Source organism: Prionailurus bengalensis, chromosome B2, assembly GCF_016509475.1.
Source record: "Prionailurus bengalensis isolate Pbe53 chromosome B2, Fcat_Pben_1.1_paternal_pri, whole genome shotgun sequence".
NCBI lineage: Eukaryota > Metazoa > Chordata > Mammalia > Carnivora > Felidae > Prionailurus > Prionailurus bengalensis.
The window spans coordinates 109,133,976-109,158,602 of record NC_057349.1 but is presented as its reverse complement, the minus strand read 5'-3'; the positions used below and the strand labels follow the sequence as shown (position 1 = coordinate 109,158,602).

General features: G+C 34.3%; 1 protein-coding gene across 2 annotated transcripts in view; it reads left to right on the top strand.

Moving 5' to 3' along the window:
- The window catches only part of TBC1D32 (TBC1 domain family member 32), a 213,040-nt gene that overhangs the window by 154,304 nt on the left and 34,109 nt on the right, over positions 1-24,627 (top strand). For both annotated transcript variants that reach the window (XM_043592221.1, XM_043592222.1), the window contains exons 27-28: positions 6,884-7,009; positions 12,842-12,925. In XM_043592221.1, the coding sequence (XP_043448156.1) occupies positions 6,884-7,009; positions 12,842-12,925 (210 nt within the window). The remainder of the gene's footprint in view (positions 1-6,883; positions 7,010-12,841; positions 12,926-24,627) is intronic.

Genomic DNA, 24,627 nt, shown 5'->3' with positions numbered 1-24,627 from the left:
ATCAGACATTTTCTTAGTCTTTTTTCTTACTCTTTCTAACCTGTAATTAAGATATATTTTCTGCAGATAAAGGTAAATAGCTTATTTGGCATTCTGCTGAGGAGACTGGGAGTATGAGATTACGGTTTCCTTTCAATGCAGCAAATCTTGAGCTGCAGCTGTTGAGATACTTAGCTTAAAAATCAGAATAAATATTTTCTTTTGAATAATAAAACTTCTTATTTTCATGTACCTGTTACTTCATGTTTGAAACAAACATCTGTGGCAACCAGGGGAGACAGATCACCTGCTAGTTTAGGTACAGGTGATAAGGGAAAACTAAGTCCCCATTTTTTAAAAATATGACCCATTTCTTTTATGGTAAATGATTATCACATATTTAAAAAAAAGAAAAGTGGTATGATAATTCCACAATGAGGAATAATCTGTATAAAATATGGACGTCATGTGTTAAAAGCCCATTTAGTTCAAATAGAGTAAAAATGTGTAATGAATTTAGATACTCCCAAATTTAGAGATATACAGAAAACTGATACAGAGAATTTAAGCATCTTTGTTCTCCAAGATGGCTCCAAAGTTTTCCCTTGATTATTATAATAAGAGTAAACTGAAAGGACTATGTTAAACTACATGGAAGAAGATAGAGATGTGGAAAGCAAATATTACACAAATAAGGTTTAAGATAATACAAAGGTGACTATCTGAATTAAGCCTAGGAATCTATTGGTAGTTTATGAAATCTTCCATTTATTTTGTTTCTTTTGTACAATCTGTTAAAATAATCTGTATAAAGTGGGCATTCACAATTACATCTTGGAAAGAATTACTAAAAGTTTCTGTGTAAATAGCAGGTTTTCTCTGTATTTATACTGAAATTATATTTTTCCTCCCTTTGAAACTGAGGTTCTTTTTATGTTGTCCATAATAGTCTTATAATCAATATAATATTTCTATATAATAATCTTTTGAGGAAAATGATATAATATCTTCGAGAATGAAAAGATTATGCTCACCATAACAAAGAATTTCAGAGTTCAGATATGGAATATTGTCAGCTGTGATTGGTGAACATTAAACTTGATTTTTTTTTCTCTTTTCCTCGATGGTAGTAAGGAATTAGTTTAAAATAGATTTTTTAACTTTCTCTTCCAATTTTTCATTGTCTGTAAATCATAGTCCGAAGGAGCAAAGAGAAGAAGAGCATAAACTCATTAGACACACCAAACCTTTCTTTGGAAATCAAAACAGTAGTTTATTATGGGAACTTCATAGCTAGATGTGTAATTAATGTACTGGAACTAAATTATGGTATTTTAATTTCTCTAAAAATAATATTGTAGGGTTAGAAATATATAAAAACATTTTATATAAAAATGTGCATTAAGGGAATTTTATATTTAGTGTATAGAATATAAACCTGGATTCCTCATGGGGAAGTAGGATATTTTTTTTCTCATTTAACCCTAAGAAGTAAATATTCATTTCATTATAGGAGACTGGATTGTACCCAGAAAAGAGCCAGAATCTCATAAGATGTAATGAGGATTTTAAAAATCTATATACTTGAAAACACTTCAATATTGTGATTAGGGTTCTTGCAAGTGAATCATTTTATACATGCCCATACATTTACTTTTTTTTTTTAATGTTTATTTTTGAGAGAGACAGACAGACAGACACTGGGTGTGAGTGGGAGAGGGGCAGAGAGAGAGACACACACACACAGACTCCAAGGCAGGCTCTGAGCTGTCAGCATAGAGCTCAATGCGGGGCTTGCACTCAGAAACTGCCCAATTATGGCCTGAGCTGAAGTCAGGCACTTAACTAACTGAGCCACCTAGGCACCTCTATACATTCTCATATACTTAATTAAGGTTTATTAAGTTTTTTTTTTTCTGGTCAAGGTATTTTTCATAAAAAATATAATTGTACAGTGCTCTTCAGAGAAAGAAAAATTCCCTCACTGCCCCCAAAGATCATGTAATTTTGTAATAATCTTCCTCTTTTTAAAAACTATGTAATTGATAATATGCACATGCTTTCTTATGAAATATTGAGTTCTAATACAGACTTTATATCAAATTAGGAACTATAATTGCTCATATTTTAGTGAAACTAATATGCTTAGATTTTACTCACTGACACTTTCAATTATATCAACATTTACATACATGTATGTAAATATACTCAATTTTTTTTATATACAACGAATGCATCTGTTTTTTTCTTTTGAGAGAGAGCATGCGTGTGTGTGTGTGCGCGCGCGCATACACGGGGGAGGGGCAGAGGGAGAGGAAAAGAGAGACTCTCAAGCAGGCCCCATGCTCAGCACAGAGCCCAACACCGGGCTCTGTCCCACAGCTCTGGGATGATGATCTGAGCTGAAATCTAGAGTTGGCTGCTCAACTGACTGAACCAACTAGGCACCCCAGAATGCATCCATTTTAAGAATAGTTTGAATTTTGACATACTTTTGCACACATAATCACCACCATAATCAAATATGTAACATTTTCATGACCCTGTAAAAGTTCCCTTTGTCCCTTGCAGTCATCTTCTCTCTACTCCCAGTCTCAGGCAACTACTGATTTCCCCCCCCACTACTGTAGTAGGATTTCTCATCCTCAGCACTCTTAATATTTGGGGGTGGGTAACTGCTTATTACCAGAGGGTGCGGTCCTATGCATTGTAGGATTTTTAGCAGCATCCCTGGTCTACCCACTAGATGCCAGTAGAACTGTCTCTGTATTCCCCACTGTACAATCAGTGACAATCAGAAATGTCTCTAAAGACTGCTGAAATACCTCCCTGAGAACAAAACGCAGTCCATTTGAGAAGAGCTACCAAGGATTAGTTTTCCTATAACTAGTGGTTCATACAAATAGAATTATATAGGATACTTCCCGCCTAATTTTTTTCAGCATAGTAGTTTTGAGATTCATCCAGTTTGTTACATGTACCATATGCTGTCTGTTTTTACTAAGTGGAATTCCAGTACTGATAAACTACAATTGGTTTAAATTGTAGCAAAGCTTTTGATTTTGTTCATATTTTCTTTAACTACTTAAAAATAGCTATTTTAAAATCTTTGCTAATCATATCACTTTAGTTCTTTGATCTATTAGTTGATTTAGCTACTGGTTTGAGCCACATTTTTCCCTTTTCTCATGTTAGTGATTTATTTTTTATTGGATATGAGATGTTATTGATATCACACTGTTGAATGTGGGATTTTGGTTTTCTTTAAACATTTTTTGGAGTGCTGTCAAGTTACAGATCAGTTTGATCTTTTCAAGTCTTTGATTTTTTGATTAGGGTGAGTGTAGAATTGCCTTTATTGCTAACTTAATACTATTACTAACTACCTGGTAGTTAAGGACTCTTCATCCTGGAACTTGGACATCTGGTAGCAACCATGTATGCTCTGGGAATTGTTCATTTTCCAAGTTTCCAACTGTTTTTTGCCCAACTTTGTGGGGTTTCACTCTTCATTTGCAGAGCTGAGTATTTTGCAATCAGCTTGACAAAGATTTACACATATCTCTCTAGTTTTTGGCTCTGCTCTTTTCAGTACTATAATCTATAAATTTTAGTCTCCTCAGTCTGTCTCTGCAATTTGACTTCTGTCTCTTCAACTTTGGAAGACCTCCATGGCATCCCCCTTGCTGCATAGTGATCTTGGAATTGCCTTCAAGAAGAAAGCCCAGGTGTAAAGCTGACCACATTTTGTTTGTTTGTTTGTTTACATTTAAAACAATGTATAAAGCTCATCACATTAGTTTCCCTTTTCTCCAGCAAAACAGTCCTCTACAGCCTATTGGCCAATGTTTGAAAACAGTTGTTTATTATATTTTATTTTTCATGTTGTTTACAGCAGGACAGCAGGTCTATTCCCAGTATCTATATCATGACCAGAGACAAAACTCTGGGTTTAATTCTTTTGTGTTATTATAAACATAGGAATTTTTGGACAACACCAGATTCATATTTGCTCTACTCACATAATCACTAATTTAGAGTTATTGTATTCCTTATACTACCGTTCCTATGATTTATTTCCTCTTGCCTCATTCTCCATGTCCAAGAGCCTTTGCTTATGTAACACCTTTGGCCTCTCTCTGGACTTCCCACTTTACTCTGCACAAAAATAGGAAGAGTGGTAGGCGAACTTGGGAGAGGGTTGGAAAATCTTGAATTATCCTTCTTGTGTAGGCTGTACATTCAAGTTAGCCTGTCTTTAGGTTGTATTGACACCTTTTAATTAGGGGAGGCCTTTGGTTGTCAATCATTGTCTGTGACTGAATAGGTTAGTTCATTGTGAGGGAGACATTTGGAAGTCCTTGTGGCAGCACACCCAGGTAATGGTGCCTATGTTAGCGGTTTTGGTCCTAACAGATTTTTTTTAATTTTTTTTAATTTTTTAATGTTTCTTTATTTTTAATATGAAATTTATTGTCAAATTGGTTTCCATACAACACCCAGTGCTCATCCCAACAGGTGCCCTCTTCAATAACCATTACCCACCCTCCCCTCTGACAGCCCAAATTCCAATCTCCAGGTAAACTGGACCCTTTAGCCCTTCCGCTGACTGGTAGATCCATATGCATACCACATCTGCTGCTTCAGCACTGTTTACAGTTATGGTGCCTTGTGCTTTTTTTCTTAGAATGAGATGATGAAAAGTGAAACAGAATAGCAAATGTGAAGGAATGGACAGAGGGAGGGAAGAGGGAAAGAATTATATAGGATTGTTAAATAGCAGGTAATTTATGAAAGAACTATGTGGGCATCTTCTACTTGAAGGAGATAGTAGTTAGAAGACAGATTACACGAGGATGGAAAAGACCTAGAGGAGGAAAGAGAGATGAAAAACTGCATTTGTCTTTGCAGTCATGTGCCACTAGTGATTCCTATTAGACTCTAGGTAGTTTGTTCTTGGGAAATAAGTTATGTAGATATTCTAAATGGAAACTACAAAAACTTATTTTAATGCTGTGTTGCATTAAGTATTTTACCTAAGTCATGTTAAGATACATTTAACATTATAACGTTGTTATTAGTAACATAATTTTCAACAAAATTATCAGCTTTGGTATTTCTTGAGTTTAGGTTAAAGGTTTTGAGAGTTTTTATTTGAAAGAATCATTTTTACTTTGATTTAATCACTTTAATTTTTCTCTAGTTATTATTTCTGATTGAGGCTATTTATGAAATGTTACAGCATTATTTTGGTCTTAATATTCAAAGAGAATATTTATACTAAGTATCTGAATTACACATTCTTTGAACAAACAATTCTTTCTAGCTCATGTGTATATTTGTGTGAGTATGCATATCTTTGGTATGTTTACTTGTATACTCATATGCTTGTATAAAAGAATATGTAGCTTTGATATGCAAAGGCTTTTTTTGTGACCTACATGCCAAATAAGGACATATTTACATAAATTATGATTTATATATTTAATTATATTATTTTAGATTTCATAACCATGGGAGCTGTGTGATATATATATCTGCTTTTTAGGACTAAATAAAACCAATTTAGATCATAGGAATGATATGTCTTAATTGCAGTATTATACACACACACACACATATATATACAGGCATACAAACATATGGTTTATGTCATGTGGTATTCATGAAGGTAAGTGACTTTGTCTTGATTGTTGTAGCCAAGATACATACATATCTTGTATGTAGGAGCTCCATACATATTTATTGAATATATTTTTACAAATATTGAATGAAAAAAATAGAATAGTTTGGTATGGTAGGATGATTAAGTTTTTAAAGCTATAAGAATAAGGACCTGTTTTATTATTATTTTATTTTATTTTATTTTTGAAAAGAAGAGTTGATTGAAACTATCTCTGGTATTAGATTGACCACTGTTATTTCCCGGTGGGATTTATCACCCCAAATAGAGCTTAGGCAGATGTACTTGTGCTGGTAGTGTTCCCAGACACATCTTTGGGCAGGAGCAGTCAGGCCTTTGACCCTTTATTTTCAAAAGGTGGTTTTTTCCTTTTTGATCCCAAAAATCTCTTTCAAAGAAAGTTAAAAGGTATGAGTTCATGTGACTACCTATTCCCCCATGATCTTCTAGAAAATAACATTTTTGCTTCTTTTTTCTTTCCCTTGAATCTTTGCCTACATATATGTGGGAAGATATTATATATGTTTGTTTGAATAAATATTTGTATACCCTTTTCTTAGAGACGCCAAAGTCCTTATTTAATATATTATTAATAGATGTTTTCTAATGCTAAATCTCATAAGAATGAAATTAAAGTGGAAGATGGAAAAATCTCATGGGAATAAAACTAAATTTAACATGGAAAAGTAAAATTAGATGAAAGTTCCCATGTATTCATGAAATTGCTTAGAAAGAAGTTATATTTTGGCGTCATCCATTTTCAGTATAATTTTTTGCAAGAAGTGGAAATAATTGATTGACTAGAAATTTTTCTATGCTTATGTTTTCTTTTTGCTTTTAAAGGAATTAATAAAATTGTATATCAATGTGCATGAAATAAGAGTATAATGTTCATGTCCATATATGTAATGAAATCTTACATTTATTACATCTGTTATTTGATGTCTATTCAAATACTCAGTAATGAGTCATTTTCATATAAGAAAAAGAATATTCAAGCATTATGGTTATAAGTCAGTCCATTTTGTGAGCTTTTAAATTTTTTCTGGGCATTTAATAAGTATAAATAGCAATTGATCGTATAAGATGTAATTACAGAAAATGTTTTCTTTTGAAAGCCATATACTATACTTTTTCTGGAATTTGTAACTATTTACATATTTAACATTAATACGTATTTTTCAGTGTTTCTCATCATAATATAGCTATGTTTCTTATTAGACAATGATCTTGGCAAACTTTTATTGTGCTTCAAAATGTCTGATAAACAAACTGAGTGGATAGAAAACTGCCGAAAACAGTTTTGCAAAATGATGAAGGCCAAACCTGATATAATCAGTGGAACTGGTGAGTACGTTGTTTAATTTTTGTGGGTTTTTTTGTATGAAAATTATATTAATGGAAGTTGTGTTTCCTGTGGATTAGTACTGGCATGTCTAGAATACATAATACTCATTCCAGAAGTCCATTAACTTCTGAGAAACTTATGATCCTTGAAAACAAAAATTAAGATCTGAGATGCAAGGAAGCTGGAGGCCAGAAAGAACATGGAGGAAGATGCCCACCGACCCCTACTCCCTAATACCAGTAAAATTGTAGGCAGCACATAAACTATCAAAAAAATTAAAATCTGAGAGACAACAAAACTTTTTTTTAAACTAAGAGGTCTTGGTAACCAAATTGAATACTGATCTGACTTTACCTAGGTAATAATTTGCTTGGTTTCACCAGCTTTCCCCTGAATTTACCATACTGCTACATTTTTGGAAACTTGATTGATTTTTTTATTGATACATATTTTAAAACTCTGCCACATCCAGCCAAATAAATGTAGTTATTCTTAAGGAAATTGGAATTTTATTTTGAGGTGATGGCTATGTTTCCTAAACTAGCAAATAATTTGTTTGTTTTTTTTTTAATTTTTTTTAACATTTATTTATTTTTGAGACAGAGAGAGACAGAGCATGAACAGGGGAGGAGCAGAGAGAGAGGGGGACACAGAATCTGAAACAGGCTCCAGGCTCTGAGCTGTCAGCACAGAGCCCGACGTGGGGCTTGAACTCACGACTGTGAGATCATGACCGGAGCCGAAGTCGGACACTTAAGCGACCAAGCCACCCAGGCGCCCCGCAAATTATTTGTTTTATATTCACATAGTTACTTGTGCATTTGTTTTCTAAAAATCATCATTATTAAATGAACATTATTTTGAATAAAAGTCTAAGGAAAAGGTTCTAATGTAAACATATGATAGATTTTTTTTGTAAGCTATAAAATTGTCCACTTTATTAGCCATGCTTTATGGTTTTCATATTTGTATCATTTGTTATAAACTTAAAGTGGGAAAAATATATTTTGTTGTTAGAGAAATTACATTTTCAGAGACAAGTGGTGTATATTTGTGGGCACCTCAGAGGTGAATTCTCTGAATTTTCTTTTTGCCTAGTATATCCTAGAAAGAGTGATTAAGAAGGCCATCAAGTCATAGGATCAAAAGGCGGGGTCAATAAAAGCATACTCTCTTTAACCAAAAGGAGCAGGAGAGGGGTAGCCTATCAAGATACTTTTTATAGAAAATAACCACTTTAATCCAACCATAGAATCCACCATAGAGAATCCTGCTAGCAAGACTTGGGCATAACCTGTACTTCCATCCTTACCTGGCAGTAATGGGGCACCCTTGCTGCTCCTTGCTAGGATTGTATCAGAGGAGACTCAGGTACAAAATTCAGGATTTTTACCATCACTCAGTAGTAACAGGGCCACCACCCCTCCTTCCCTCCCTTCCACACATGTTTTTTTGTCTCACACATGCAAATTTAAAATTAGAAAGTATCAACAAAGAAATAAAGAAAATCCAAAAGGACATTTTAGAAATGAAAATACTATAACCAAAATAAAAAGCTAAATGGATTGGTCAACAATAAATTGGAAAGGACAGAAGGAAGGATTGGTAAACTTGAAGGTATTAACAGAGAGGAAATAGACTGAAAAACAAACAAAAAAAAAATTAACAGAGTCCCAGAGACTTATGGAACCATAACAAAAGATCTAACATGTGATTGGAGACCTAGAAAGAGGTTAGGACTACAAATGTATTTGAAGAAATATAGTTAAAAACTTTCCAAATTTTCAAGAAACCTAAACTTGTGGATTCAAGAACCACAACCAGGGTAAACCCAAAGAAACTCACACCAAGACACAATATAGTCAAACTTTTAAAAACTAAAGACAAGGGGCACCTGGGTGGCCCAGTCGGTAAAGCATCTGACTTTGGCTCAGGTCATGATCTCGTGGTCCGTGAGTCCAAGCCCCATGTCGGGCTCTGTGCTGACAGCCTGGAGCCTGTTTTGGATTTTGTGTCTCCCTCTCTATCTGCCCCTCCCCCTTTCATGCTCTGTCTCTGTCTCAAAAATAAACGTTAAAATAAATTTAAAAAATAAAAACTAAAGACAAAAAGAATCTTGAAAGCAGAGAAGGGAAGAAACATCTTTTTTTTAATTTTTTTTCAACGTTTGTTTATTTTTGAAAGATAGAGACAGAGCATGAGCAGGGGAGGGGCAGAGAGAGAGATGGAGACACAGAATCTGAAGCAAGTTCCAGGCTCTGAGTCGTCAGCACAGAGCTGGACGCGGGGCTCGAACTCATGAATGATGAAATCATGACCTGAGATGAAATCGGACACTTAACCGACTGAGCCACCCAGGCGCCCCGGAAGAAACAACATCTTACCTACAGGGGAAAATCAATACTGTTGATTTCTCACCAGAAAAGATGGAGGACAGAGGGAGTAGTGTGACATTCAAGCACTGAAAATAGTCTTCAGGAATAGAAAATCAAGACATTTTCAGATGAAGAATTTGTCAAAGCAGACCTATTCTAAATGAAGGGATAAAGGAAGTTATCTCTGTACTGTCCTCACAACTTTCTGAATCTATAATTATATAAAGTAAATTTTCTTTAAAAATATAGAGGAAAGAATGAATATAAGCTACTTGAGAACATTGAAAAGGCAAGTACCACGTGTAGATTAGATTTTAGTATTATTCCATGACTATAGCCTATCTCTCAAAATATTTGCAAGTGCCTAGTGCTGTTCATGAGGGTTGCTGGGCAAAATTAATATACTGTATTGGAACCAGTAGAAATCCAGAACCTTCTTCAGATAGTTTGGTAATGCCATTTTTGCATATGATGTCTAGAATTACTTTATCTAAAAGCTCTCAATGTATGGATCTAATAGCATAATTTTGCATTTCAAGATCAGTACTTCCCAGAAAATAGTGTGCTTTGTAAACACCTGCAATTAGTCTGGTGGCTATTAAGTTTCAAATCATATTGTGTTTACCTCCCTCACAGATGTGATAAAGAATTTTCCCAGTTCATGGAGTTTGTTTAGGTGTCTGTGTGATGGCTAACCCTGATTTGGGGCATAGGATTGAAAGAATTGTTTAGCAGTATGCTGTGACTTTTCTCATTAATTCAAACATTTTACTTGGGTGCATAACACATAGCAAACATATCATTGTGCTAAAATGAGAATGATTATAATTTTAAATGGATATTTCCACTTTAAAACTAACTTTTTATATAACCTTTGCTACTCATGTGTATCTCACCTCTTATTTGTATCATTGAATTCAGAATGATCGTTTCTAAAATTCATCAAGATACTCTTAAAAAATTATAATCTCAAGAGACAATATTAAGTGACATAAACACATGGAAGTTGAAAGCTCTCACCTAAGGGCTATTATTTATGTATAGATTCATAGATAAAAAACTGTGAAAGATTTTTCTGTGAGTGAGAGAATTTATCCTTCTGCCTGTGAAGATAGAACCCTTAAACAACTAGAAGTTCAAATAATTGTCAATACTGGTGCCCTTTCTGATCCTCAACAATTACATTCTCATACTTTTTAATACTTACTTTAATTTGAAATCATAATATGAGTAGAATTCAGTAAATTTTGTTTTTACCTTAAGGCATTAAAATATTGTGATACATGACTTATCAGAGCTACAGTTATTGGAAAGCACATGTTGTTATTCCTATTTGATTTACATTTTTCACATGTTGAACACTAATTTTCTTTGTGACTTATGTGCTTAAAATGTACTTGGATATGAAAAAGAGACCATTTGATTAATATAAATCAGAGTCAATATCCTGAATGTAATACATAGTTTAAAAGGTGACTTGGGGCACCTGGGTGGCTCAGTTGGTTGAGCAACTGACTTTGGCTCTGGTCATTATCTCACAGCTCGTGAGCTCGAGCCCCATGTCAGGGCTCTGTGCTGACAGCTCGTAGCCTGGAGCATGCCTCAGATTCTGTGTCTCCCTCTCTTTCTGCCCCTAACCCACTTGCATTCTGTCTCTGTCTCTCTCAAAAATATATAAACATTAAAAAAAAATTTTTTTAAAGGTGACTTAAACTTGCTAAATATACATGTATAAGCGTGTAAGTTGCTTTAAAGATACATTTCTTTCCAGCAAAATAATTCTGGATTCTATATTAAGTATAATTCAACTGGTTATATACATTTTGAGGATAATAAATTCAAACACAGTGGCATATCTATGTGGCATTGTCAGAGAAAAGCTAACTTTTTTTTTGCTCAGTTCTGTACTGTTCCACTAGTAGAAAGGCATTTCTTCCTATTTTTTTTTTAAATTTTTTTTAACGTTTTATTTATTTTTGAGACAGAGAGAGACAGAGCATGAACGGGGAGGGTCAGAGAGAGGGAGACACTGAATCTGAAACAGGCTCCAGGCTCTGAGCTGTCAGCACAGAGCCCGACACGGGGCTTGAACTCACGGACCGTGAGATCATGACCTGAGCTGAAGTCGGCCGCTCAACCGACTGAGCCACCCAGGTGCCCCTCTTCCTATTTTTTTAAATATGAACTTTATTTTTTAGAGCAACTTTAGATTCGCAGCAAAATTCAGCAGAAAGTACAGAATTCCCATATACATTCTATGCCTGCATATATGCACAACTTTCCCCACTATAAATATCTCACATCAGGGGCGCCTGGGTGGCACAGTCGGTTAAGCGTCCGACTTCAGCCAGGTCACGATCTCGCGGTCCGTGAGTTCGAGCCCTGCGTCGGGCTCTGGGCTGATGGCTCGGAGCCTGGAGCCTGGAGCCTGTTTCCGATTCTGTGTCTCCCTCTCTCTCTGCCCCTCCCCCGTTCATGCTCTGTCTCTCTCTGTCCCCAAAATAAATAAAACATTGAAAAAAAAATTAAAAAAAAAATATCTCACATCAGAGTGATACCCCTGTTACAATCAATGAACCTACATTGACACATCATTGTCTCCCAAAGTACATAGTTTATAGTAGGGTTCATTCCTAGTGTTTGTACATCCTATGAATTTTTTTTAGTGTTTATTTTTTGAGAGAGAGAAAGCCACACACATGTGAGTGGGGGAGGGGTGGGGGAGGGGGACAGAAGATCTGAAGTGGGCTCTGTACTGAAAGCAATGAACCTAATGCGAGGCTCAAACTCATGAACCATGAGATCATGACCTGAGTCGAAGTCAGATGCTTAAACAACTGAGCCACCCAGGTGCCATGTACATTTTATGAATTTTAACAAATGTATAATGGGGGAGATTTATCATACAGAAGAGTATCATTGCCCTAAAATTCCTGTTTTCTGCCAGTGCATCTTACCCTTTGCCCAGTTGCTGGCAAGCTTACTTTTGATCCAGTTGTCTTGAACATATATAAAGTTGCAAAGTGTCTAAAACACCTAACATGTCCTGGTTTTGAAAGAGGAGAACTGTCCCTTGACTGTGGTCCTGGAGTTCAGATATTTTTTTTTTTTATGTGTGAATAATGATAAGATATTATAGCCTAATTAGTGATGATTTTCTTTCTGTATCGAAATCATTTAGCAAGTTCTGAAGTAATCCATAGAGAATCTAAAGATAACATGATTCTTTTCCAGTTTTACATTGAATAGGTTCTCAGTGAAGCAATTAAAATTTAATTTACATTGGAAACATTGTTATGAATATTAAAGTGGTATGTGTTTTGAATTGGACCCCCTTAAGAGTGTAACTGTGAAGAAGTTCAGATGACTTTTATCTACTAGTCTGTGACTTTAGAGATGTATTATCATGTATATTCTTAACCTTTAATATCCTAATTATTCTCTTGTTTATTGCAGCTTTACCAGAATTGCTTGAAAAATTTGTGCTTCATCTCTCTGAAAGCCCATCTGAATGTTACTTCCCCTCAGTGGAATATACAGGTACGTTTTAAACATCTTGAATTTTGAAAAGTACTTAATTATCTAAAAAATAGATAATATTTCATAGAGCTAATTAGATTAAAAATATGCACAAACTTGCATCTTAAAAATCTCTCACTTGGTGTTATGGATAATCTAGATATCTTTCAGTCTCTTTGCAAATGTGTGAGTTTTCTTATAACTTTCTAACCCCTTTCTGAGCTCTTTTTCTTCCTATCTACCCATCAAAAGTTATTTTCCTTTAAGGCAGTGTCTTCTCTTCTGATTCTATTCACTGTCCTCTAGTGATCTCATTTGTTTGTACGATTTTACCTACTTTATATATTGATAACTTCTGATTCACATCCTCCATTCAAAGATCAACTATAAGCTTCATTGTGGTATTCCCAGCTACTTGATAGGTAAATATCACCTAGAGGTGCTATGGAAGCCCTCAAACTTGAAATGTCCAACAGGGCCCTCACCTCATCAGACCTTATTGATATGTACTCTTTTTCTACATTGTCTATTTTGGTGGGCAGTACTACTGTCCACCTAAACCAGAAACTGAGTAAATCCACATTTTATGTGGATTTAAGTCCACATTTTCTTCCCAATTACCAAACCATGTTAATTCTGTGTTCTTAATAGATCTCAAGTGTATCTACTTAATTGATTTCTTTGTTCAGGCCACCATTACTTCTTGCCTCGAGTATTACAACAGCCTCTTTTCCTGGTGTTGCTGATTAGAATCTGATTTCTCTTCAAAGGTATTCTTTGTGCTGCTCTCAGAGTGATCTTTGAAGTGTGAATCTGAACCATTCATTCCTGTATTCCCTGGAAGATCACCATTGACCATTGCATAAAGTCTAAGCTTCTTATCATAAAACCTAAGGCCTTATGTTATCCTTCCCTTTTCTTCATCTCCAGCATCATGTCTTTCTCTCCTTGACTTTTATTTATTTTTCAGGAACCCTAAACTATTAGTACGGCCAACTTCTCCTTCCCCCACCCAAATACACACTCATTTATTAAATGGATATCGTTCTCTAGTATTTAGTAGAATTTTTCTAAGCATTTAAGCACAGCAGGAAACAAAAGCAGGAGAAAATCTTGCCTTCTGGTGGGAGCACAGACAATAAAGAAATAAATGTTTCAGTATATCAAATAGTATGATAGCGAATGAGAAATACACAGCAGGGAAGAGGGCTACAGAGTGCTATTTGGGCACGAAGGTTACATTATTAAATCATGTTCAGACTAGCAGAAGTTGGGAGCAAGATAAGTAGATATTTTCAGGGGAGGAGAATTCCAGCTAGTGACCAGGAAGGAGACATGAGTGTCTGAACACAAGTACAGGAGAAGCATTGTAGGTGTTGAAGGCAGACAGGAAGGATGATAGAGGGCTTTTGAAAGTCACTGTAGCATCTTGAACATAGGAACACATCCTCAGATTTACACAAAAATCACTATGGTGGCTGTGTTGAGAAAAGACTGAAGGGAGGACAAAGGACTAAAGCAGGAAGATGGATTAGGAGGCTATTGAGAAGATGCAGGTGAAAAATGGTAATGGTCTGGATGAGGATGTCAGTGGGAGATAGAAATATTTGGATCCTGGGTATATTTTGATTAGAGAGCCCACAGAATTGAGTAACAGATTGACTATGGAATGTAAGAGAAAGGAAGGAATTAAAGACTCTAAGTTATTGATCCAAACCACTGGAAGGATGAGATTATCATACACTGATATGGGGGAGAAATAGGTTTGAGAGAGGGGGTGAAGAGCTTGATTTTATGTTATGTTTTGAATGCTTGTTATACATTTAAATAGATAATGTTTTTTACACTGGATTGGATATTTGAATCTAGCATTTAGGGGAAAAATGTGAGCTGGAAATATAAATTGCTAAATCATCAGCTTCATATACAAAGCCAATATGCATCTCTGTCATATCTTTCTCACATTCTGACTTAATGTCTAATTCTTCATGTGACAGTAAACTCCTATAGGGTAATTTCCATATCTTATCTATCGTATCTTCTGCAACTAGAATGGCAGTATTAAGAAATATTTGACAAATAAAAGAATGGCTAAAAGAATGAAGGAGGGGGGCTTCATAAATTATGTCAATCAGTTTGTCTTAATTTTAGTAGGCAATAGATTAAATCGTTTGAGATTTCTGAGCAGAAGCCTTACTTGATTCATCTGTACTTTAGGAAGATTATTTTAGTGACTGTGTAAAGGATGAAGTAGAGTGAAATCTGCCAAAGGTGAATATCCAGAATGGGAGGGTTGGTAAACAAAGAGATAGTGAACATAGCAGAGATGTAGCAAAGACTCATGATTAATAGATAATCAAGAGATATTGCTCCTCTTCCTCATTACGGTGGCATGACTCCTCTGTTTGCTGGAGAAATTATCATTTAAATATTTATTCAAGGGGCGCCTGGGTGGCGCAGTCGGTTAAGCGTCCGACTTCAGCCAGGTCACGATCTCGCGGTCCGTGAGTTCGAGCCCCGCGTCAGGCTCTGGGCTGATGGCTCAGAGCCTGGAGCCTGTTTCCGATTCTGTGTCTCCCTCTCTCTCTGCCCCTCCCCCGTTCATGCTCTGTCTCTCTCTGTCCCAAAAATGAATAAACGTTGAAAAAAAAAATTAAAAAAAATAAATATTTATTCAAGTTAGACACTGTACATCATATTTACTTAAAAATATTTACTTCCAGTCTGGGCCAGCCTATCCCTCTGACTCTATTACCACTATCAAAGACCTCCCGTGCATTCATGTCACTGAACCTTTGTTCTGCCTCTTCCTCCTGAATGAGCTTTCCTCTCCCCGTGACACCCATAGGATAATGTCCAACTCAACTGTAAAGTTGCAGCTACAATGTTCCCTTCCCTCTTACTAAGTAGATGTTCCTCCTCTTTGCTCATTATTATATTCACTTTAAACTACTATTTTGATATTTGTTGTATGTGGCTAGTTTCAATTATCCCATTAGGTCTCAAACTCCTTTGTATCTTTAATATAGTATTTGATATATTTTTATTAAAATAGATACATATACTGTAACATAATTATCTGTATTCACACAAATACATCTGTATAACAATTCTAAATATATTGGTAATTGCATATACACATATGAACATACACCTAATTATTTACACAGTAAACTTTAATGCAGGTTTGGCAAAAGGGTGAAATAGAACATAAGAAAATGAGAACAAAGAAATGAGAGGAAAATATAAGGTAGTATTAAACAGAAATTTAGGTAGATGAAGGGAATTGATACATATTGAGCACCTCTTATGAGCTAAGTAGTATGTTGAGGTACTTGATGTGTGTTCTTTATTCAACCCTATGAATAACTACACTTTGCAGTAGGCATAATCATCACATTTAAAATCAGGCAATTGAAGTACAGAGGAAAGAAAACAAATTGTGAAGAGAATTTTGCAGAAGACCATTTGTGAAGAAAATGATAACTTTATGAATAAGCCTGGAAATGTATGTGAAAACATACAGGGATTAATGGTCACGTCTGTGACTAAGAGAGGAAACAAGAAATGGTAATTATGGAGATTTGCGTGGCCATTCCCTAGTCTTCAGTATAATCTCCAATTTCTGCAGCTATCCTTGGCACATTGTTGGGTCACATTTTCTGTAGATATGTTTTATAAATCATCTAATACTTAACAAGACTAATTGCTCAATATGTACACATTCATTGCCCTGTATTAAATTTCTCAATTATGCTGAGGGAGAATTCAGATGGCTTTTTTGGATGTATGATCGAGGCAGATAAACTCCAAATGTGAATTTAAATTCTTTAAAGGCTCCTGCTGAACAGCTGTCCACTGGAGTTTTAGAGTACAGCCAAAAATAAGGTAGCTTCTTATTTATTGATTGTACAGTATATATTATGATAGGGTAAGCTTATTGCTAACATCATTTTCTTCCCATAGCTTTAGATATCCTTACCCTTCATCATTTATTGTTTTGACTAGTGAATCAATGGTTTCCTATTATAAAATTTCACTCTATTTACTTTAAATAAATAAAAACCATGTTTTGATATAAAAGATGTTTCAAAGCAAATGCTGGATAGATATATTCATTGGTTTTTTTCATGTTTCTTGAAATGAGAAATTGTCTTTTTAAAAATGACAGCTTGCTTAAACCCTAAGGTAGCTGAAATTAGAATAACACAATCATCCATCTGTTGTTAGTTCCCTCAGGATTTCAATCCATTATAAAATTTGCAAATCTGGAAAAATCAGATTAGTTTAGCCGTTTATCCCCTTAAAGAAAAAGGAATGAACAAATTTCTGCACAATTGTAGTTTGTACATCTATATAGGTATCTTTCCAAATCTTAAGTGATGTCAATTTTTTCTTGGTTTAATTCCCTGGAATGAGTTGGGGATTTTTTATTCCTACTGTAATTGCTTCTTTAAATGAGAAATATTCCTTTAAAGGTAGTAATTATTTTTAATGTTAGGACTTTACTCTTTATGCTTTTAATCAAAAAGTTGGAAAGAAGTCAGAAAATATTGCATTGTTTCACCTTTTGACTATTAAAATCCTTTTAACCTTAATATATATAAACACATTTTCTACTTTCTTTGGACATTCAGCAAATATGCTCTTTTCTATCTTACATTTAGGGAGCATGTTTGTGAGTACACTTGATAATTGCAAGGAAATCTATAACATGGATTACATTGTCCTCAAAAGAGGGGAAATAGTAATACAATCATGAATTAAGTAAATTGCAGCATTTAGTAACAGAAAATAAAGAAAACTGGTATTTTCCAGCTCACTATTTTATTTCAGGCAATGTGCCTTTAATTATGGTATTTAAATTGGGTTATTTTCAAATGAGGGGTTTTGTTTTAAATGCCACAGGTTTTCAGTGGAAAGAGTGATCAGAGTTGACTAGTGCCATCATGGAGGATAAGAGGAAGAAGTGATAATGGAGCAGAAAGAGTGGCATCAGTGTGGCCTGCTGGGCTATTACAGCTGAAAAAACTAGAAAGGGAGACTTGCAGGAAAGGGTCATTGCATAGAGACCTGGAAAGAAAATTCCTTTTTTTCCCCCAAATAATGCTGATTATATGAATTAGGAGACTGAGACTCACAATAGCTTGGCCACAAGAAGTTGAATTTTATGTCAGTAAGAATTGAATAAAATGGATAGTTACAACCACATGTTAAAAGAGAAGCAACAGAGTCTGCAGACTGTCTCTGGGGAAGGAAGGAGGTAGGAGAGAGTATACCGATTGGTTGACTCCTTTGGATGGTGAGAGTTCTTTGACTTTATAACAAATACAGCAGGGCTTTCAGAAGAATCTGTAAACAACAAAGCGGTAACTGCTTCTCTAACCATGGAAATGTACTCCAGTGGAGAAGTTCTTTACTCTTCTAAAAATTAATTTTTTCCACAACATTAGCCAAGTGCCAGGTGGAATAGATTTCGTATCTTCTACTACTGCTCTGTGTGCTAGCTTGCAAACCAAAAACAGAACATAATTCATTACCAGAGTGAGCAATTTCAGTCATTATTAAGCCAATTTTTCCAACTCTTTTTGTTCTGAGACCATTGTATTTACAATTAAATTGATTGGTTATTTCAAATAGTTAATACTGTGACTGAATTGACATTAAGTAGGGCAACTATGATGCTATAGGTGTCATTGGTTGATTTTTTATCAGCAACATGTTTTTCATAGTGACTCCAGGGAGTAGGAACTATATCGTCCATTTGTTACTTAATTTCAATATACAGAAAATATTTTTAAATCCATATCCATTTCCATCTCTACCTTGCTCCATTTGATATAAAGTATAATTTCTTGTTCATTCATTTATTCATTTTTCTACTCATTCACTCAGTGTTTATTAAGCATCTATTATGTATCTCACACATAGATGCGCATGTTTCAATAAGTCATTGGTTACCAGTGATACATCAGAATCCCCTGAAGACATATATTTTTATCATTGAATTTTATTTTACCCCATCAATTTTGTTTTATTTCTGAGGATTTTAATTATTGCTTCATAAATTGTATTTAGTCCAGGTTGCATATAACAAAAGATTATTTCAATGAACTTTTGTAGTCCCAAGATCCATTTCTGTTTGTCAAGTTGTCATATATCAAACAAATTTAAAATTGAAGTGGCTCTGTAAATAAAATATTTAGTAAATAGTTAACTATTTTCTGACTTCTTTATTCCTGTTTTGAAACTTTATTTTTTTCAATGGGGTTTTATTCACACTAATGTCACCTATGTGTATTTAATATTACTGTTTTCGTTTATTGGGTTTTTTTTTTAAATGTGTATGTATCTTGAGAGAGAGAGAGAGAGAGAGAGCCAGAGAGCATGCACACACATGTGCGAGTAGGGGGTGAGGCAGAGAGAGAGAGAGGGGAGAGAGAATATCCCAAGCAGGCTCCATGGTTAGGATGGAGCTGATGTAGGTCCTGAGCTCACGAACCATGAGATCATGACCTGAGCCAAAATCAAGATTCAGACACTTAACTGATTGAACCATCAAGGCGCTCTATTATTAGTGTTTTCTTAGAATGGGTATTTGATGTTTGTTTTGGTATGTTTAATACCCTCCCCCATATTCTCATTTAAAAGCCTCTTTGATTATTTAACTACTACATTCTTAAAAATGAAATTTGTGTGGTGGACTATTCCTGTCCAATTTTAACTGTAGCTAAACTTCACCTTTTTTCCTTTAAATGTTGATCTCAAGTTCAGTGCACAAGGAATAAGCTGTAGTGATCTTTAAAAATACAAATGACTGGACATTCACTCTCAGCAATCTCCTTCAGTAGTCTGGAGTGGAGTCTGTTTATCTTTACTTTTAAAAGGCTCAGAGAAATTTGATGAACAGCCATAATTGGGAACAATTATCTGTTGAAATGTGCAGAATTCAGTTTTTACTCAATATACAGCATCATAAACTTTTAGAAAAGGCATAGATCGGGGAAATTATTTACACAATCCCAGAAGAGGTAAGAGGACTCCTCAGGCAGACAGCTAGATCACTCTGGAAGTACGCTTTCCTTATATGGCGAAGAACTAAGAACCCGAACCTCATATAACATGGAGTATCATAGTCCTTTTGGGTAACTCACTCACCTTGATCCTTAACTATTCCATTCTTCCCTGATAGAGATGTCAGCATCTTCTGCTAGAAGTTACCCTGATGTACAGAATTCGATAGCATCAGGAATGCTCCTTATTAGTACCCTTAGCTCACTGTACACTCCCCCTACACTTAAGATATTTAGCTGTATTATACTTTTCAAAAGAGAGACATTAGTATTATAAGCACACAGATCTATATGTAGATGAAGATAAATATTTCTCATGTTTAGTCCGATTAAAATTTTATATGTACTAGAATTCTAAGCATTATTGTCTAAGTAAAAATTGTTCTGGTAATAGTTTATAAAAATCAATCTTTTATATAAGTACAGATAAGTGGAATTCATAGAGAGAAGTATGTTCAATGTTATGAAAAATTCCCAAACCATTTTCCAGAATAGTTGTACCATTTTACACTCTAACCAACAGTGTATGACAGTTCCAATTGCTCTTTATTCTTACCAACACTCGGTATTTTCAGTCTTAAATTTTAGCTATTTTAGTAGGTGTGCAGTAGTATCTCCATGTGGTTTTAATTTACATTTTCCTGATGATTAATGGTGTTGGATACATCTCTTCTTTTGAGATGTCTATCCAAGTATTTTGTTTCCTATCCACCTCAACATTTTTATATGGGTTTCATGACTTCTTATGTTTGAGTTATAGGTGGTGGTTATAGATTATGGATATGATCCTTTATCTAATTTATACTGCAGGTATTTTCTTCCATTGTGTAGCCTGTTTAGTTATTTCCTTAATGGTGTCTTTTGATGAATGAAAGTCCACCTTTAAGAAGCAGAAAGAGAAATCAAGGAATTGATCCAATGTACAACTGCACCAAAACCCATAAGATACCTAGGAGTAAACCCAACCAAAGAAGTGAAAGATCTGTACTCTGAAAACTATAGAACACTTATGAAAGAAATTGAAGATGACACAGAAATGGAAAAACATTCCATGCTCATGGATTGGAACAACAAACATTGCTAAAATGTCTATACTGCCCAGAGCAATCCACACATTTAATGGAATCCCTACCAATAAGACCAGAATTTTTCACAGAGCTAGAATAAACAATCCTAAAATTTGTATGGAACCACAAAGACCCTGAATAGCCAAAGCAATCTTGAAAAACAAATGCAAAGCTGGGGGCATCAGACTTCAAACTGTATTACAAAGCTGTAGTCATCAAGATAGTATGGTACTCACACAAAAACAGACACATAGATCAATGTAACAGAATAGAAAGCCCAGAAATGGACCCACAACTATATGGGCAGCTAATTTTTGACAAAGTGGGATATAATATCAAATGGGAAAAAGACAGTTACTTCCAAATGGTTTTGGGACAACTGGAGAGCAACATGCAGAAGAATGAAACTGGACCACTTTCTTTCACCATATACAATAATAAATACAAAATTGATGAAAGACCTAAATGTGAGATAGGAAACCATCAAAATCATAGAGGAGAACACAGGCAGCAACTTTTTACTAGACATGTCTCCAGAGGCAAGGGAAACAAAAGCAAATGCAAACTATTAGAACTTCATCAAGATAAAAAGCTTCTGCACAGCGAAGGAACAATCACCAAACTAAAAGGCAACCTACAGAATGGGAGAAGATATTTGCAAATGAGACATGTGATAAAGGGTTAGTATTCAAAATCTATAAAGAATTTATCAAACTCAGCACCCCAAAAATAAATATTTCAGTTAAGAAATGGCAGAAGACATGAACATTTTTCCAAAGAAAACATCCAGATGGCTAACAGACACATGAAAAGATGCTCAATATCACTGATCATCAGGGAAATCCGTATCAACCATGATGAGATACCACTTTGCATCTGTCAGAATGGTTAAAATTAATAACTTGGGGGAAACAACAGATGCAAACCATAAGAGACTTAACTATAGAGAACAAACAGGGTGGATGGAGGGGAGATAGGTGGAGAATAAGTTAAATGGTATTCGGTATTAAGGAGGGTACTTGTGTTGAGCACTGTGTGTTCTGTGTAAGTGATGAATCACTAAGTTTTACTCCTGACGCCAATATTACACTATATGTTAACTAACAAGAATTTAAATAAAAATTTGAAAAATAAAGTCAAATTTTGATGAAGTCCAACTTACCAATTTTTCTTCTGTGGGCAGTACTTTCAGGGTTCTGTTCAGAAAATCTTTGTTTACATTAAGGCCATAAAGATAGTCTTCTATACTTCATAGGTTAAAACTTTATAGTTTTAACCGCAGGTTTATAATCTGTTTTGAGTTATTCATTATGTGGTATGAGGTAAGAGTTTACACCTTTTTCCCCCTGATATCTAGTTCCCACACAATTAATTGAAAAGCTTTTTACCTCGTTGAATTATTTTGTACATTTTGTCAAGACTTAATTAAGTGTATAAGTAGGAGTATACAATTTGCTTGTTCCTATTCTTAGGGGAAAGGATGGATTTGATAGATTTTTGAATGTTAAACTAACTTTGCATTTTTCAGATGAACTCTTCTTAATCATGATACTTTATTCTTTTAATATATTGCTGAATTTGGCTAATATTTTTTAAATATTTTTTTCTATTTATATTCATGTGCAATATTAGTCATTAGTTTTCTTTAATGTCTTTGCATCTTTTGGGGTCATGGTTATGCTGTGCTTGTAAGTATGCAAGATTGTTACTAATTTATTTATTTGATACAATTAACTAGTTAAGTGACACCATATGGGTCTGAGTTTGCTTTATGGTATGCTTTTTAAATATTGATTGAATTTCATTAATTAATGTAAGACTCTTCACAGATTTGCTGTCTTCTTGGGTGTGTAAGATCTATGGTGATATTTTCTCTTTTATTTTTGATAATGATAATTTGTGTTTTCTCTCTTTTTTTTCTTTATAAGCCGTGTAGAGTTTTGTCAATATTATTGATCCTTTCAAAGAACTAAAATTTGGTTTTATTGATATACTCTGTACTTCTTTATTTTCTCTTTTATTGGTTTGTATTATATTTTATTCCTTCTTTCTACTGACTTTGGGTTTAATTTCCACCTCTTTTTCTAGCTTCTGTGATAGAAGTTTATATCGCTGACTTTAAACCTTTATTCTTTTCTAATATAAGTAGATAGAGCTATAAAATTTCCCCTAAGCAGTGCTTTAGTTGCCTCCCAATGCATGTTTAGATAGGTCTTAATTATCATTACATTGAAAATATTTTCTAATTTAGCTTGCTAGTTCTTCTTTGACCTCAATTTCCAGTGTTTTGCTTAACTTTCAAGTGTTGGGAGATTTTCCAGATATCTTTTCGTTATTGGTTTCTATTTTAGTTCTTTTGTATTTAGAGAATATTCTCTGTATAATTTAATTTATTTCTAATTTATTGAAACTTTTTATGGCCTAATAAATGTTCTGTCTTAGTAAATGTTCCATTGACAAATGAAAAGGATGTATATTTTGGAGCTGATGGTTGTAGTGTTTTATAAATAACCAAAAAGGACAATTTAGTTCTGTCATGCTGTTCAGATTTTCTAGATAATTTCTAAATTTTTGTCTGTTTTTGGTACCAAATACTGATACAGTAGTGTTGAGCTGTCTCTTTATTATTTTATGTTTATCTGTTTGTCCCTTTAATTATTTAGTTTTTGCTTCATGTATTGTAAAGCTTTCCAATTTGGTAAATACATACTTAGTAATGCTTTTTCTTCTTGATATATTGATCATGCTATTCTTTAAAAAAAAGTATCTTATCTCTAATACTCTTTGTCCTAGAGTGTATTTTGTCTGGCAATAATGTAGACATTCAGCTTTCTTACGATTAGTATTGGTAGGATATGTTTTCCCATTCTTTATCATGTCTTTCAGTTTAAGGGCATCCTAAAACATATAGCATATAGTTTTATCTTGCTTTCTGTTTTTAATTCAGTCTGAGAATTTCTGCCATTGATTGTTTTTAGTCCATTTACATGATTATCGATATTTTAAACTTCTATATATAATTTTGATAATTTTTGTCTACCCTGAATTAATATTATGTTATTCACATAAGAACCTTACAAAAAGCATATTTCCATTTGTCATTCCTGTGTGCTATATTCTCCATGCATTTTACTTTTACACATTATTTTTCCCTTGAGTCAATTATTTTTAACTGAATTAAGAAACGAGCAAAATTATTTTATATTTACCCATATATTTACATTATCTTGTACTCTTGTACGTGTGTGTATCTATGTATTCATAGTATCATTTCAGCCTGAAGAACTTTACTATTTCATTTTGTTTTGTTTTTGAGTATAGTTTGCACACAATGTTACATTAATTCTAGGTGTACAACATAGTGATTTGATTGTTTATACGTGATGTTTTGTTCATTATAAGTGTAGCTACTGTCTGTCCCCATACATTGCAATTACAGTATCATCACCTGTATTTCTTACACTGTGGCTTTTATCCCCATGATTTATTCATTCCATAACTGGATGCTTATATCTCCCACTCCCCTTCACCCATTTTGCCTAACACTTCAACACCCTCTCTTCTGGCAAGCACCGTTTGTTTT